This window comes from Hyalella azteca, unplaced genomic scaffold (assembly GCF_000764305.2).
Source record: "Hyalella azteca isolate HAZT.00-mixed unplaced genomic scaffold, Hazt_2.0.2 contig11291, whole genome shotgun sequence".
NCBI classification, from domain to species: Eukaryota; Metazoa; Arthropoda; class Malacostraca; order Amphipoda; family Hyalellidae; genus Hyalella; species Hyalella azteca.
In genome coordinates this window covers 41173-56863 of record NW_025941292.1, presented here as the reverse complement: position 1 = coordinate 56863, position 15691 = coordinate 41173, and the positions used below count along the sequence as shown (strand labels likewise).

The following is a 15691-nucleotide window of genomic DNA, read 5'->3' as shown; positions in this document are numbered from 1 at the left end:
CATAAAAAATGAAAATTCACTGGATCCAGTGCGAAAGCTGTATATCATAAATATATTCAATTAATCATTTCTATCAACGCCTTATTAGTAAATTGCCATGACATTCATCAATGTTCCCTTGACCATTAGAAAACAAATCAATGATTTTAGATTTACGATATCCTCTACTGGAAGCTTTACTTTTTAATAATTTATATTATGTTTGCTGGCCTATTCTGCATTAGGAAAAGCCTGTTAAAATCAATGAAGTTCTCCAATAGAAAATTCATTAGCAACAACCATTTCCCGTAATTAAATCTATTAATAATAAGACCTATAATAACTATAAATTATATTAATTGCGAAGCGGGTAATGCATTCAAATCCCCGTATTTACTACATTTAAGTTATGTAAATTAGGCTATTCCTGGGTTAAGTTGGATAATCTAATTATACTGTATCAGCAGTGGTAAGGTTTGAACGCTGAATTAAAAACGAATTAGATTTATACTACGGTTAAGTTCGAGTCAGATTAGCCATTTTCCATTAATGAGCGTGAACGTTCAATTTGAATACTCCTGGGGTCGCGACTCATGCTTATTTGAAAACCAAGTGAATGGATCTCTGATATTAGATCTTTAGCGGGGAAAGAAGGTAATGCAAAAAACTAATTTGTATTTTATTGCATTTCAAGCTTTTATAAAGGCAAGTTAATTACAGTGTATAAAAAGACAGACCATAAACATACCAATTGCATGAATGTCTTAAAGCTTAGCGATTGTGAGCAAATCTTTTCCGCTTTACTGTACCTAAATTACTCGAGCATAATTTGTATGAGGATTTTTGTTTACTTTACTTGTTAAGTGCAATGCATTTCATAATTTTATCCCGTAGCCTCCACTTTGTATCCTCTAAATGTACAATAAAAAAATCTGGAAAAGAAAGACATCTTACAATTTATAGGTTCAACTATTACTAAAATTGAACTTTGCGGGTGCGCGGGCGTTGGTTAATTTAGTTAATGCACTTGTCATTCAGATATAGAGTGTTTCTGATTAAACTTTGTGTTAGAACTGATGCCATGTAATCTTGATACAGGCGCTGGCGTTCATGTTTTCCTACGTGGTGGTGATAATCCAGTTCCGTGACGCTGAAACTTCCGCTGGGCCTACAACGCTTCCTACCAACGCCGGCATCGTTCATACCAACGCCAGCATCGTTCCTGCTAACGATACCGTCACTCCTACCGTCTATGTCACATAAGTCACCACTCATATTATTAATATTAATATATTAATTNAATCAGAATTAAGATTTGCAGAGGTCGGTTGCTACATAGAAAGAAGATTTTTCGATCGCGCTAGAAAATTATGGCTTATCTTTGTTATAAAAATAGATCGTTTTTTTCGACAGCCGGCGACGTCAGAGCTGGGGCAAAATTAGTAGCATTGGCGGTAAATAATCAACGATTCTTCGCCGAAACTGACACCAAGCACTCAGGATCTTTCTATAAATTTTCTAGTAAAATTGAAGTTACTTTACCACGATTCAGTACAGGTAACCATCATTCTTACGGATGAAGAGTTCGTTTATGACTTGATGCAAGAAAAAGCGTGCTGTGGAACCATAAGTAATTAGTACAGAGCGACTACAAGTAAATGCTTCCACGTCAAATAATAAGAAGAAACTTTTCGGTATGGCTTATTATATTATATATAATAATAGGACAGTCCAATGCTTTGTCTCATCAGCGTACGAAATATAAAATTTAGGCGTCTCGGCTTACGTTAGATATAAATTCGTTCTAAAATGAAAAATCGCAGATGTTGCAACACGTTGTCTCTCGTGCCTGGAAACGGACTCGAGAATTATATAATAATATAATATAATATAGCGGTTCAGCGTTTATTAGGCCGTAGGCCTGTCGCCGATTCTTAACATCTCAGAACATTGACAGCATTTTGCGATCTCGAACCTGTGTAAGGATTTTACACAGTCGAGTTTTGAATTTTAAAAGTTTATTTAATCAATGAAAACAGAACAAGGAACTTTGGGAGGAAGCAGCAATTCGGTATATATGTAGAGAAAGCAAATTTAAATAAATTCTACGGTATGATGTCGAAAAGCTAAAAAAGATTTAAGTTCACTTTTTATACAAGAAGCTTCCATGAGACAGAACGAATAGCATTTCATACATTCGTAGAAATAAGTATGTTGATGATTTCAATGTCTTGCATTATATTCTGTCATTGTAACAGTCACTAGAACATTATGTAAAGTAAACTAAAGATTACATGAATGTCTCAGTCTTTCTTTCAGCTGTACTGCTAAATGAGGTCGAGTTAATGTTTTCTGAAGTATCGGCAAATCGGCGAGTATTGAACCTGTCAGTAGGTAAATGAATAGAAATAAAAATGAGTTTTAAGTTTGTAATTCTTTAACTTTAAGCAGACTATTGCTACACATTTTCCAGTTGGATTACTAGTGTTAACAATCAGCAGATCTTATACCCATGTATTCAATTTTTTATTCACGTCCCGTGTCTAATATTTAACATGGTTTTAGAGCTTTTCATTATATATTTGTCATTGCAGCCATGAAGCATGGCTACATCATGCATCTCTATGCTTTCAGTGCTTGCAATTTGAAGCAAATCATGAAGAATCATCATAATAATTTTGTTATATACTCGTAGTTTTTGTAGTTAAATTAGTCAGGTAGTTGTATTTCAAACTTTGCGTAGTTTAATTGAATTAGTCGTAGTTCAAACTTTGCAAAGTTTGAACTACGTAGAACAAACGAAGAAGTATTTCAAAAGTATAACTTACCTGATCTTCCCGCCATATCATATCATATCATTTCATATCATTGTGATGTCGGCGTTAGAGAATAGGCTTAATGTGGCCTGTCGCCGAAACTTGTACTTTTCGTGACTTAATTGTTCACAGGAGATCTGAATCCAGGTCTTTTGACCGGATCTTTTCAAGACTGACGATAGTTTGAAATAGCTACTAGACTTCCACCGGGTTCGATATGGTGCTAGGCATTTCAAATCTGAACATATATATTTTTTTCCATGGCTTTATCCAGTCTGTCCTTGAAGCTTGAACGCGTTCACACTCGGAGCGTCAACGATGTAATCGGGGAGGCTAGTTCCACATATCGGTGACTCGTAGCGTCAAGATGTGTTGTCGCGTGAATGAGTTGCATCGCAGTTTTTTTAGTTTATAGCCGTGGCCCCTGGTGTTGGTTCTTGTTTCAAATTCTAGTAATCCTTCTGGGACCTTGTATAAACCATGAGAATACTTATATACTTCAATGAGGTCACCACGCAGACGTCGATAACAGAGGCTTGGAAGCTTCATAATCTTTAATCTTTCTTCATAAGGCTTGCTCTTCAAGCCTGGAATTATCCTGGTTGAACGTCTTAGAAAATTCTCTGCTAAATTTTTGTCCTTTTCAAGTTTCGGTGACCACACGGCGTTTCCCAACTCTGTGTTCGGGCGCACGACAGCGACAAACAACAATTTCATCGCTTCTGCATATGAGAACTCGAAGGAGCGTCTGATCAGTCCAAGAAGTTTATTGGATTTATTAGCTTGCGTTTCAATATGCCTAGAGAATTTAAGCTCCTTGTCGGCATAAACTCCTAAATCTTTTTCCACGCTAGTTTTTGCAATCGTTACTTTCTCATTGCAACCATGTCTTCTCATCCTGTAATCTTGCTGTTCATTATTCTTTCCGAGGTGAAGCGCTTTACACTTTTCAACATTAATAATATGTAATAAAAATATAGCAATTTCAGTGCTTATTAGGCCGAAGGCCTGTCGCCGATTCTTAACATTGCAGAACATTCACAGCATGTTGAGGGCTTGAACTCGCAACTCACTGCTTTAAATTTTCTTTGCTTAACCCTCCGGCCTCTTTGCCGATTCTGACCAGAAATTGGCACATAGAGCCTGGGATCGAACCAGCTTCTCTCTGCTCAAGTCTTGGTACTCAGAACTTAAAGGATGCTCATAAAGCACTTACGCAATAAAACGCAGCTGCCACGTAGCAGCCCAATTAACTAAATTATCAAGATCATCTTGCAATTACACTCTATTTGACGCATCCTTAACTGTACGAATAATAAACTTTTGTGTCATCGGCATCCATGAAGCACACGCTTGACAATACGTCTGGCAGATCGTTTACAAAAGCTGCGAACAAAACAGACCCGAGAATGCTTCCTCGTGTTCTTTTACTCTGAAGAAGCGTTTATGACATTATTTTAGCCATCTCATATGTAATTGAGTGACTTCATGTTAAATGAAAAAAAATATTGGAAAATTTAATACGGAGGTCATGAGAAGACTCCACACTTCCCAATTTCGAACATTCAATTTTTCTATATATATCAATGCCACCGTGCAAGAACCTTGAATACCCTCTTAGCATCAATAAATTTAGGTCATATTAGGCTGAATACTTCATTATTGAACTGAGGATATATATTCACAGGTTATCAATAAGCATGTCTAACTTTGAAAAATTTAACATATAAACAATAATTAGGATAAAAATTGATTTTCAAATTTTTTACTGCCCTGCAGCAACTTTAGAGATTGTTTAATTGAAAAATCTTTCGATGGGAATACATTTAACAGGTATCTTCATACAAAAAAAAAGAAAATGTCAAAGGAAATTATATTCAGCTCCACCTTATTCCAGTATTTTAGGGGATATTCTATGCTCACTGAATTTGGAATCCGGCCGCGAGACCGGCTGCGGGTCCGACCGTAAATTTGTTCGAGACGACCTTATACTGACCGGTCTGTCAACACCCGCTCAAAACTTTATTTGTCTTCTAAAAGAGTGGCATGAACGCCTCTAATTCAATTAAATTATTTCTAATCGTCGTTCTTTTCAATTCAACCATGGTCATTAAATTTGATTCAAATATAATTTATTTCATGATTTAATCCTATGCCATAAGCCAAATAGTTTCTTTTCTATTGCTACTTCAGAAATAAATAANCATGATTTAATCCTATGCCATAAGCCAAATAGTTTATTTTCTATTGCCACTTCAGAAATAAATAATAATTATTAGCCGATTCAACGTTTATAAACCCGAACCTGTCGCCGATTCCTAACATAGAAGAACATTCACATCTTGTTGCGGTTTCGTACAAGCAATTCACTGTTTTAATTCTGCTGTGCTTAACCGCCCGGCCTTCTTGCCGATTCTGACCAGAAACTGTCGCACAGAGCTGGGATCGAACCCGCACCTCTCTGCTCCAATATTGATACTCTCAAATTTAACCACGGGGCCACCCAATAACTTGCTAATATTCAGTTTATTTACGAATTTTCAATTATTTATTTTTCTACCGACCTATCGATATATTCCTTTCCTCTTCGAGAGACTTTCAGCGATATCGAGTTGGACCTAACAAAGGAAGCTGTAATATTCTAAGACAATTCAATTATGTGTGTCATTGCTGTTTGAAAACATCCGTCGGAGAAGGGTCTTATACCGAACTTTCTAACATCCTGAGTTGCGGATCATTCAACGATATCGTTAGTGCAGGACCACTTCGGATCTTTGTTTTCCGGTACGTATTTAGTGAGGCCGTAAAACTGATTCATATTAACAATTTTTTTTATTTTTAATGCTATTTAAACATAGCGTGCAAAAAATATGTTTTATTTTTTGTAGGAAATTCGTTCTGTTAAAATTCTACTATCAATTCACTTTAAAAGGCTTCAATCAATTCACTGTTTAATTGTGAGAAATTGTGAAAGAAATTGGCCGTGACCCATAAAAATGGGTACCTACCTACAATTTACTGCAAGCATGCACGTTTTTGTATCATTCATGAGTTGCATTTGCCTGATTACTGGGAATGGGATGGGTTTAGCCTTTAGGAGAATTAGTTTATAGAAGTATTTGGTTGGTAGACTTGGTACCTAGTAGGTATCAATATCATCGTCCTACCTATGTCACTAGACTAGGCAGTCTAGGCTATGTGCTAATTTTTTTTAATTGATATCAGAATAATATACCTGAAAAGGCAAAAAAATGAATTGGCAAAAATTATTCTATGGTAATTGTTCATTCCATTTAGAACTGGCAGGACTCAGATCTCAGAAGCATACCTATCTTCTACATTTAGACTAAACTAAGTTTAGAGTTTACTAGGCAATGAGTTATGAGTATGAGTATGACTGTATGACCTTAGTTTTACTATTTTTGGAGCTGCAAGTTTCTTGCTAGTTGTTGGATGAATTAATTTTTCAATTTGTAACTTTAAAATATCAATCAAAATTTTTCTAAAGTTGCAGGCTAAAACAAATAGGTTTATTTCATGTTTTTTTCATATAAATGATACTGAAAAAGTAAAAATACAATATGAATTTTCTGTTTCAACATCTAAAAATTTTGAATTTATTGATTGTTTTGGTTCAATTCTGTTCATGAACTAGATCATTTCTATTAATACTACTGAACTGAAATGTCATTGAAATTCAAATTACTTTAGGTTAGTGATGAGATGGATGAGGTCCCAAATGGCAAATTGGCAAGAAAGCTCAAAATTAGGAATGACAAGTAGATATTTTTAGAATAGCAGAACCAATTCTTGTGATTATAATATGCTTTCAAACATAGGAATCTGATCAATAATAATTTTATGCCCAATCATGTTTCAGATTACCACAAGTTCATTTGATGAAGATCAATGTCTGTCCCATGCAATGATCTCTTTCTTTTGGAGTGGAATGACCACTCTAGAACTTTCCTTCAAACTCTACAAGATCTACAAATTGCTGTAAGTCTTTAATTTTCACAGTGGAGATAATCAATTGCCAATTATAATACTAAAATCAACTTAAAATGCTTTAAACTATGGAATTATATTAGTTATAGAAACAATACAATGATTATACTGTGAAAAACTAGTTTATTTAGATTATATATAATTGCTATTAGTTATTCATTCAAATTGTTGCAATAACATACATTTGTAAATTTGTTTGAAAACTGTATCAAGACTCAAAAATGTACCTATCTAGAGAATATTTTATCAAGTTCTTGAAACTACTGGCATTATATTATAAAACTCAGTTTTAACTATATCCAAATTAAATTAATTTAATTAATTTATTTTTTTCTGTTTCCATAGCCTCATCTGACGGATGCACATCTAGCATGTAAAGGCAAACTGCTTCCAGTACATAAATTTGTTCTCTCAACTTGTAGTGAATACTTCAAAGACATTTTCAGTAGCATAAGTGTGGGTGCTGTGGTAGTAGCAATACAAGATGTTGAGGTTGATATTCTTGAGTCTCTCCTTACATTTATGTATGTTGGAAGAGTGAGTGTCAAACAAGAGAAACTTGCACCTCTGATTCGTGCTGCTGAGTGTCTCAGAGTTAAGGGCCTTGCTGGCCGAGAAGAAGCATTAGAATCTCACATCCATGGGGTGAAGCGAAAGTGTGTGGATGATCATCAACTTTTAAGACCAACCCCAAAAAAGCGGGAAAAGAAAAGACGTCGATCAATGAATGATCACTTGCCAGATGATGATAATCAAGTGAAGAAACATTCTAAGATGGTTGACTCTACATCTCCAGGAGCAGTTGTTGATTTTTTGGATGTAAGGAAATTTCAATCCAGAAAATTCCCACATGAATTTGATAATCCTCTTCACAATGTGCTGGATATCATTGGGCATCATCAGGAAAATGCTAATGGTAGTTCAAGCAAAGGATTGGCTCATGTGAGTATTATGTATGAGATGTTTCTTGCAGGAACAAAGCTATGTTTATGTAACTGGCTTTTATATATAAATGGATTTATGATTTAATATGTAATGCTATATTTTTTCAGTGTTTTTATTGTCTTTTTTTTACCAATATTAATTTTTTATGATGCATTTCTAATGCAATATGTTTCACATGCAATATGATGAGTTCATTTTATTATTGCAGAAGTCACTTCCTTTGCACATTGTGAAACAAGAAGATGATGAAGAGAATCTTACCTTTGTTGATGAAACAGATTTTGAAAGCAACACATTTCTTGCTGGATTAATTCAAGACAAGCATCATGGAAAATCGCTTGTTTACAATAAGGAGGCACTAGGTCAAGGGTATCCTGGGCCTGAATTTTTACGAAGCAATTCTCCTGCCGTGGCACTAAATCTCAGCAAGACTGATGCTGCTCATCACGAGCCCAGCCTCAAGGATGCTTCCCATCTTAGGCATGCAGACTCCCCAACAGGCTTTCAAAAACCTTTTGTACCCACTGTGAATGAGGTAAAGAATTACCTAGTAGTTTTATTTTCAATTCTAATGATAATTATCTATAAAAAATTATATTGGTAGATATTTATATATTATATATAGGTATACAATATGTTTAGAATAAAAAAATTTTTATATGTTATATAAGTTACTTCTTATCCATTTGAGTGCTCAAATTGATAAGTATCCATTCTATTTGACTCTTTTTTTTTCTCTGCAGAGCCATTTGTTGGGGACTGAAGTCATTGATGCTCCAAGCAACATCATCTCAGAAGCAATAAGTCCTGATAGCAAGGTAAGACATCAACCAAGTGTGTGGTTTTCTCTGTAATTGTATACTTGATGCAATCGTATACTTGAATACTTATGTGTATAATGTAGTTGAATACTTGTATACTGTCCATATCAAAGGCCCCACAATTTTGGTCACAAATTATGTTATGTCTTGATGTTCTACTGGTAAATTTTTATTTGTTTTGATATATGATCAGAAAGGAAATTGTAAGTACACATTTGGTGATCAACCATGATCTTTTCAGTTTTGGTGCAAATCAGAAGATACCAATTACTTTTTCTCATGGGTAATTTTTCCTCCAAAATGTCCAAAAAATATCTTTTTTGCTACATTGTGTATTTATATATATGTATTGATAATTAATATGGTACCGTATTTAGATTATGATTTTTTTCAACATAAAACAGTATACCAGTTCTGTAATAACTTCATCCTTTCATGAATAAGATATCTGGGCATGCATAATATAGTCATATCACACTTTTTCTAATTCTCAGGAATTTTTATAATTTCATCTCCTATGTGTGCATTATAGAGCTAAATTTTATTTTCGGCAGACATGCATCAATGGGAAAGTGAATTCAGAGGCCCTTCATGATCCTTTCCAAAGTATCGGACATCAAGACAGCATTTCCGGAGACCAGAATTCGATTTCTGGCAATGACTATCCCATAGAACCTCCTGGCAAGCCTGTTCAAAGTAAACTGTGTTCGAATAATACTAGTGGTGAGTATTGCAATTCTCAAATAGCAAATGTCAGTATAACAATTCACACCATTCACATAAGTCCATGAATGGAGGCTTGACACTATTACTTGAGGTGGTATTAAAAAGAAACAATTGGAGTACAAAATATTATATAATTAAAATGAGGTTATGTTATAACACGTGACAAAGCACAAGTAAGTGAGAATCTAAAAATTGTAGTGAAAAGTGAAAAAATCTATAAAAAATGACTTGGCTCAAGATACAGTCATTTTTATCTGACCCTCCCAATATACCTAGAATACAATACCACGTTAATATTGATGATAACTTGATAAGTTAATATTAATGTAGCTCTGTACCTGTAATCTATCTCATTTAGTTGTAATATCCCAATATCATTGGTCACAATGATTTTAGTACTAAAGTAAAAGCTTACCTGCCCCTAGTAGGAAAGTCAGATAAGCAAATTTAAACTAATAATATTATAATTATTATTTACCATTAACCTTTATTTATTCATTATCAGGATCTGAAATATTGGAGCCTGAAATATTGGAGCCTGAAATATTTCATCCGAACATTGTGGAAAAAGAAAAGTCATTGAGCTCTGCCACTGCTCTGCACGATGGCCAGGACCCTGAGGCAAACATCTCATGTGCCGCCCCCTCTCAACCTGTCGACGCTCCTTTTGGTGGCAGTAAGAGCAAAGTTTCTTTGACTGCAAGTGCTGGCGACGTTGGTACTGGTGACGCTACTGCCAGAAATGACGCTGTACCCGTTGCATCTGATACTTCTACAGCCACCACTACAACGGTTGGTTATTCTGCGGTTGGCAATATTGTGGCTACTCCGAGGAGTGTATCTCGAGTCGGTGCTCCAAACTCAGCAGTTGTTGCTCGAAAAAATGATCCAGATCCAGTTCTGCCCGTTATTGTTAAAAGTGAATCATGCGTGCCGCTATATGGGGCAAGTGTAGCTCGCGCTAAAAACAGTGTGGCAAATGCTCCTCGACAACGTGCTTCTAGTGCTGGTGCTTGTCCTCAACAAAGTACATCAAGTGTCAGGTGCATAAGTTCAGACGAAGCTGAAATGTATGACGACCATCGACATATTGATGTGACAAGCGGTGACGTTTCCAACAGTACATCAATGAGCGAAGATGGCGGTATTGCAAGAATTCAGGACGATGGCGATGAAGGATGGCACCAAGACCTCCAAAGAGATGAATTAAACTTGAACGAGAATAACCACAGTCTTGAAATGTTCCCTTGTAAAGTTGATGGAATCAACTGTATCTGCATTGACCGCCTAACAGACGAGCAGGTTAACCAACGCTTCTCAAACGAGTCGTCGCCTGCAGTGGGCTCAAACCTGTTGTATGTGAGCTCTCGCCAGTGTCCCGTCTGCTCTTACCACACCAAAACCCCAGCCAAGTTCTCACGACACGCCTGGCAACACAAGCGGCTACGCACGTTGTGCTGTACGCTGTGCAACTACCGAACCGTCCTGCGCCCCAGCTTTGTGGTGCATCTGCGTCAGCACACAGGCGAGAAGCCTTTTAAGTGCTCCTATTGCGAGTACTCGGCGTCACAGAAAGGAAATCTCTTTGTCCATATGAAAAAACATCAGATGTCCTCATAAGAGTTCTCTCTGCGCGCGGATAAGGCCACAACTGGGCACCGCAATAGCCTCTATCTCGTTGTTGACGTGCGTATGGTGATTTACTTTACAGTGACTTGTTGTAAAGCAGAAAATTAAATATTCCTCAAAACAATTTTTTTAGTGTCAGTTGCTTTTGATGGTAATAATTTTTCTACATCAAAGCAATCAATTCGACATTTTGTTACAAAACTGTTAGCAATCGAACATTGCTCACCTGACGGGTAGAATCATCCTCGCTAACATATTTTTTTTCCTTTGATGAATTGATGAATCAGTCCAACAGTGCTGTCAGATCATGAGATGGAAACAGTGCTGGGTAATTTTTTAAAGCTAATTTACTTTTCTTCATACGTAATATTATTTGTATTACTGAACAAAATATGCTGAAAATATTCGGCTCTGACTCTTAAAACACAGTCTGGTGTTAAAATGTGTCAAATAATTAATTTCGTTGCTGCTTCTTTGATCACATTTAATATCAAATTATTTCACTTCTTTGTCCCGTTTGTGTGATTTTCGTTGCACAAAATTTGACAAACCTTTGTCAGATTTACAAGGTAATAAAGGTTTGTGTTTTTCATATTCAAATCCAGGATCCTAAACAATAAATGATTGGAATGTTGATAGCAAAGCCTTTGGATTCTTCCTTTTTTCTATTTAGTTTTAAGTACACTTCCTGCTCTTTTTTTGTTGTTGCCGCAATCTGTTCAATAATACCATCGCAAGCTGCCAAAAGCCATGAACTGCTTAGCACTTGGTCATATTAGCTTACATGATGGCCCATTTTCTAATATGTGATATAGGGTTATTTACTTATAACATATTGTTGTTACTGCTGTTACGTTCACTTCGTCATATTAGTCATCTAATATCTTAATTTGATGGTTTTCATTTTTTATTCTAATAAGCAGTAAGTAAATCAGAATTATTTTCTATTGTGATTTGATTAGTCATTATTAATTAATGATATTCCAGTTTGACTACGATGTACGAAACCAATTCGTTGAACGAGAATTCTATTCCATGTTGAAGCATTGTATGATTATTTAAGAAGTCTCGTAATTTCGTTTACCTAGAGAAAAACGTAGTTAATTTAAGAATTAGTTTAAGTTATTTAGTTGAATAAATTTTTTGTTATTTTCATAATTTACGTGTAATAAAATCTCACGGTACTCTTGAATCTCATTTTTCGATGTAATCGTGATGGATAATGTCATATTAGTTAATAGTATTCATTCTTAATCTAAAAGCTGTTCTATTTAGTATTATTTTCACCTCGACGGCACACAAAATAAATGTCATTTCTGCCCAAAAATTAATATTCAGAAAGTGTCTAGTTATTTGATGATCTACGAGTAGTTACTTCGAAGAATTGAACTTCGGCTCTAAATTAATGGTTAATGAAGATTTGCAGTCGCTTGATTTTATTTTATTTTTTTTTTATACAAACGGCTCTTCGAAAGCTCCTAGATCTAACGAGTATAGCATTGATTTTTGGTAAAAAGATATGTAGCATTTGTATCATTCATGTTCTTCGGTGCTGTTCAATATAGTCCTAGTGTATTCCAAACCCGTTTTGTGTGGTGGTAATGGAATCGAAATCTGATCTGTGTTGTGGTAATGAATTCCAAAACTGTTCTTTGTAGTACTAATGGATTCCTAAGCTGTTTTATGTAGTACTAATGGATTCCTAAGCTGTTCTATGTAGTGCAATGGAAGCCAACGCTTTCTAAGTTATGCTATTGGACTCTAGAGCTGTTGTACCTACTAGTAATGGATTCCGAAGCGTTCTATGTAGTGCTTATGGATCCAAAAGCTGTTCTATGTAAACTAAATCTGAGTGGCTATAATGGCGTGTTGTGTAATTTGATGCTAAATATTTGCACTAATGGTCTGTTAGTTACATACATCTATTATTCTATTACTGAAAATACTTACTCTGCTTTCATTTTGAATCGATTTAATATATTTTTTATTAATCCGTTATAGTAACTCCATGATAAACGTGAATTTGTTATCCTGTTATTTTTCCTATTATTTTTATTAATGATAAATTGGTGAATTTCTTTCTTCTTTATAATGGTATTTGTGTTGAATCTCTTTCGAATAGGCGTGATTTTTTTCCCGAATTGTTAATGAATTTCAAGGAAATACCCATGCACTTTCCTTTCATCGTCACTGGAAAAATTTTATCTCGTTCTTTCTCTTTGCAAACTATCATCATTGTTAATTATGTTAACATTTCTCAAAATCTCACGGGTACTTCATTTTTCTGTGCCTACTAAATTATGCATAGTGAGAATGAATTAGATTATTTTCAAACACTTCTACATGATTGCTAAGTTCAGAGGAAGAGCTTAGCTAATTTTCTGTAATTTCACCACATATTAGGAACCGTCGTCTCGAAGCTGCTCTGAGACGACGGAAAGTTGTCTGGTGGAAATTTCCTTTGTTTGAATTCGTTGTTTTTTTTTAATGCGAGTGCTGAGATATTCTATTGCCCTATACAAGTTTCTGGATACTTATTGAGCTGTCTCCCTAGTTCTTTGACTAAGGCTGGTCGATATTCGATCAATATTCCGATGATTGAAAAGATCAGTGACGTACAGAAGAAAAATCTCTCTACTTCAACGCGCTTCAACCGTTCTTGCATGACAGATTTCTTCGTGCTTTAAATGATGCGAACGATGTACGTTAAAGTCCAGACTTGATGTTGTGCAGGATGTTGTAACATTTGTTATGTCTGCGTCGAGATTGTGCTCTCCACACTATAATCAGCAGGTAATTCATGTTTTTCACTCAGTGGTTCTATTTTTGTTTTCTTCGTTTTCATGTTTGATAACTTAAGCTATTATACCCGTGTTGTGCCTCTTCCGCTGGGATGTTTTCCCTGCCACATCTGTCAGTCATTCATCCACAACGATCACCTTCTATGATGCTTAGCTCACAAGTTTATGTTGACTAAAACGGACATAAATTTCGTGTTGTTGCTAACACGAAAAGTATTCTAAAAATTACACGATGCTAACAATTCCACAATTAGATTTTTTCTACTCGAATTGCTGGCACCTGGTAATAGAGGCTAAGCTATCTAGTTTACTTTGATCTCATTACTGTAATGTAGACAGTAGCTCTAGATGCCTTGTTTCGAGCATCGCTTTCCTGAAGATATTTGTTCCTACGCTGTTCGACGTCATGTGCATTTCGATGATATTAAAAGGATGTGCTCTTTCAGTCTTTTATTTTAAACTTATACCGCGAGAAAAACACGCATTCTGACAATAAATGTGTCTAATCTCCCAAATAACATGCGCGAGGCGATGCAGGAATACAAGTTGTATATTTTGATGTTATCGACTCATATTGACTTGAACCAGGTTTATCGGAACGAGTTGAAAATAATTAGGTTTTCTCGCATCCGATGAAATTTCTGAGAATCCGACTGACGGAAATGGTATCCTAATAAATGTAATTCAGCTCGACGTGACTACATTTTTCAACGCAACATTTGTTTTTTAGCTACACAGCGGCTGGGCCTTGTAATTTGTGTAATAGTAATTACACAAATTAATAGTAATTATTAAGTACTAGTGCAAATTATTTATTACTAGTGACTAGTAATTATTTTAGTCAGTGCAACGCTAAAATTGCTTTGCTACTACATGCGTAGGAGGGTTAATATAATGGTTAATATAATTATAGTTGTATAGGCATAGGGTTAATATAATAATCTAATACTACTTGTATTAGATTCTTGACGAGGTCGCCCGAGCTGCCGTCGGAAATGCCAGAGTTGAAGGCCGTCAGTGAGACCGACAGCCTTGGCGGTGCCCACACCTTACTAACTCGAGCAAACCTTAAAGAATATCTCGGACAATCCTTTATTTGGTATCGGTATTTGATTAATGATCACTACTCAGGATGCTATACATGAACACCTTTTTAACGGTCAGTACAGTTTTCACGTATTTGGCCCTCAAATGTCGTATCGGAATCGTAAATTTTATTTCTCTGTCGCTATTTAGCACATCCTTAATGGTTGCAAAGAGAAGAAGGGAAGAATTCAGTGGATTTATCCCAATCCAGTGCCTGGGCGAAATCCCAAACGCCAAAGTTGCAGACAGTTAGGTTAGGTTTAGGCCTTTAGGGAAACCTGGATGTGGTCACTAATGTATTGAAGGCTTAAAATGTTGCTTACATGTTTACAAAGCAAACCTTGATTACTGCCTTGCGAATAAGGCTGCTGTGCCTTGCCTTAAGGAGCTCGTGATGAGGCCAATGCGACGTGCTTACGGCCAGCCTCCTGCTGAGGCCACTGTGCAGTGCTTATGGTCAGCCTCCAGATGAGGCTATTGCGCCGTGTTTAAGGCCATCCTCCGGATGAGGCCACTGTGTAGGCCTGTAGGGCATAGGGCCAGCCTTTTGAAGAGGCCACTGTGCCGTGCTTATTGTCAGCCTTCTGATGAGACCACTATCCTGCGCTGATGGCCTCCATGTGAGGCCACTCCTCTAAAGGATGAATGCACCTCATCCCTCAGCCCCGCCTGTCCTCATATGGACTCGCAAGGACGCACCTTCGACAATAAAAAATATTCCATCTGTGAAGGCAACGTCGCGCGTTCCGCTCATGCCTTCGTAAACGCTAACGGCAACTGGACTTGGAAATTTTTATCATAAACTTTTATTTCCGGTGCCGAAACTATTACTGTATGCTAGCAAGCAATAGATTAATTACAATAATATGTAACCCAATAT

At 36.1% G+C, this 15691-nt stretch overlaps 1 protein-coding gene across 1 annotated transcript; it reads left to right on the top strand.

The window, feature by feature from the left end:
- Positions 1 to 5293: 5293 nt before the first annotated feature.
- Positions 5294 to 14166, top strand: LOC108669094. Its single transcript, XM_018156381.2, has 7 exons — positions 5294 to 5579; positions 6676 to 6794; positions 7149 to 7745; positions 7957 to 8283; positions 8492 to 8566; positions 9124 to 9292; positions 9801 to 14166. The coding sequence occupies exons 2-7, from the start codon at positions 6705 to 6707 to the stop codon at positions 10913 to 10915; spliced, it is 2373 nt and encodes a 790-aa protein (XP_018011870.1). The 5' UTR covers positions 5294 to 5579; positions 6676 to 6704; the 3' UTR covers positions 10916 to 14166.
- Positions 14167 to 15691: the final 1525 nt, after the last annotated feature.

Bases quoted from the DNA above. Each gene is read 5' to 3' on its own strand.
- LOC108669094 (XM_018156381.2), top strand. From the start codon at position 6,705: ATGTCTGTCCCATGCAATGATCTCTTTCTTTTGGAGTGGAATGACCAC. The intron at 8,284-8,491 runs GTAAAGAATTAC...TTTTCTCTGCAG, and splicing joins TTGTACCCACTGTGAATGAG to AGCCATTTGTTGGGGACTGA. The intron at 9,293-9,800 runs GTGAGTATTGCA...ATTCATTATCAG, and splicing joins GTGTTCGAATAATACTAGTG to GATCTGAAATATTGGAGCCT.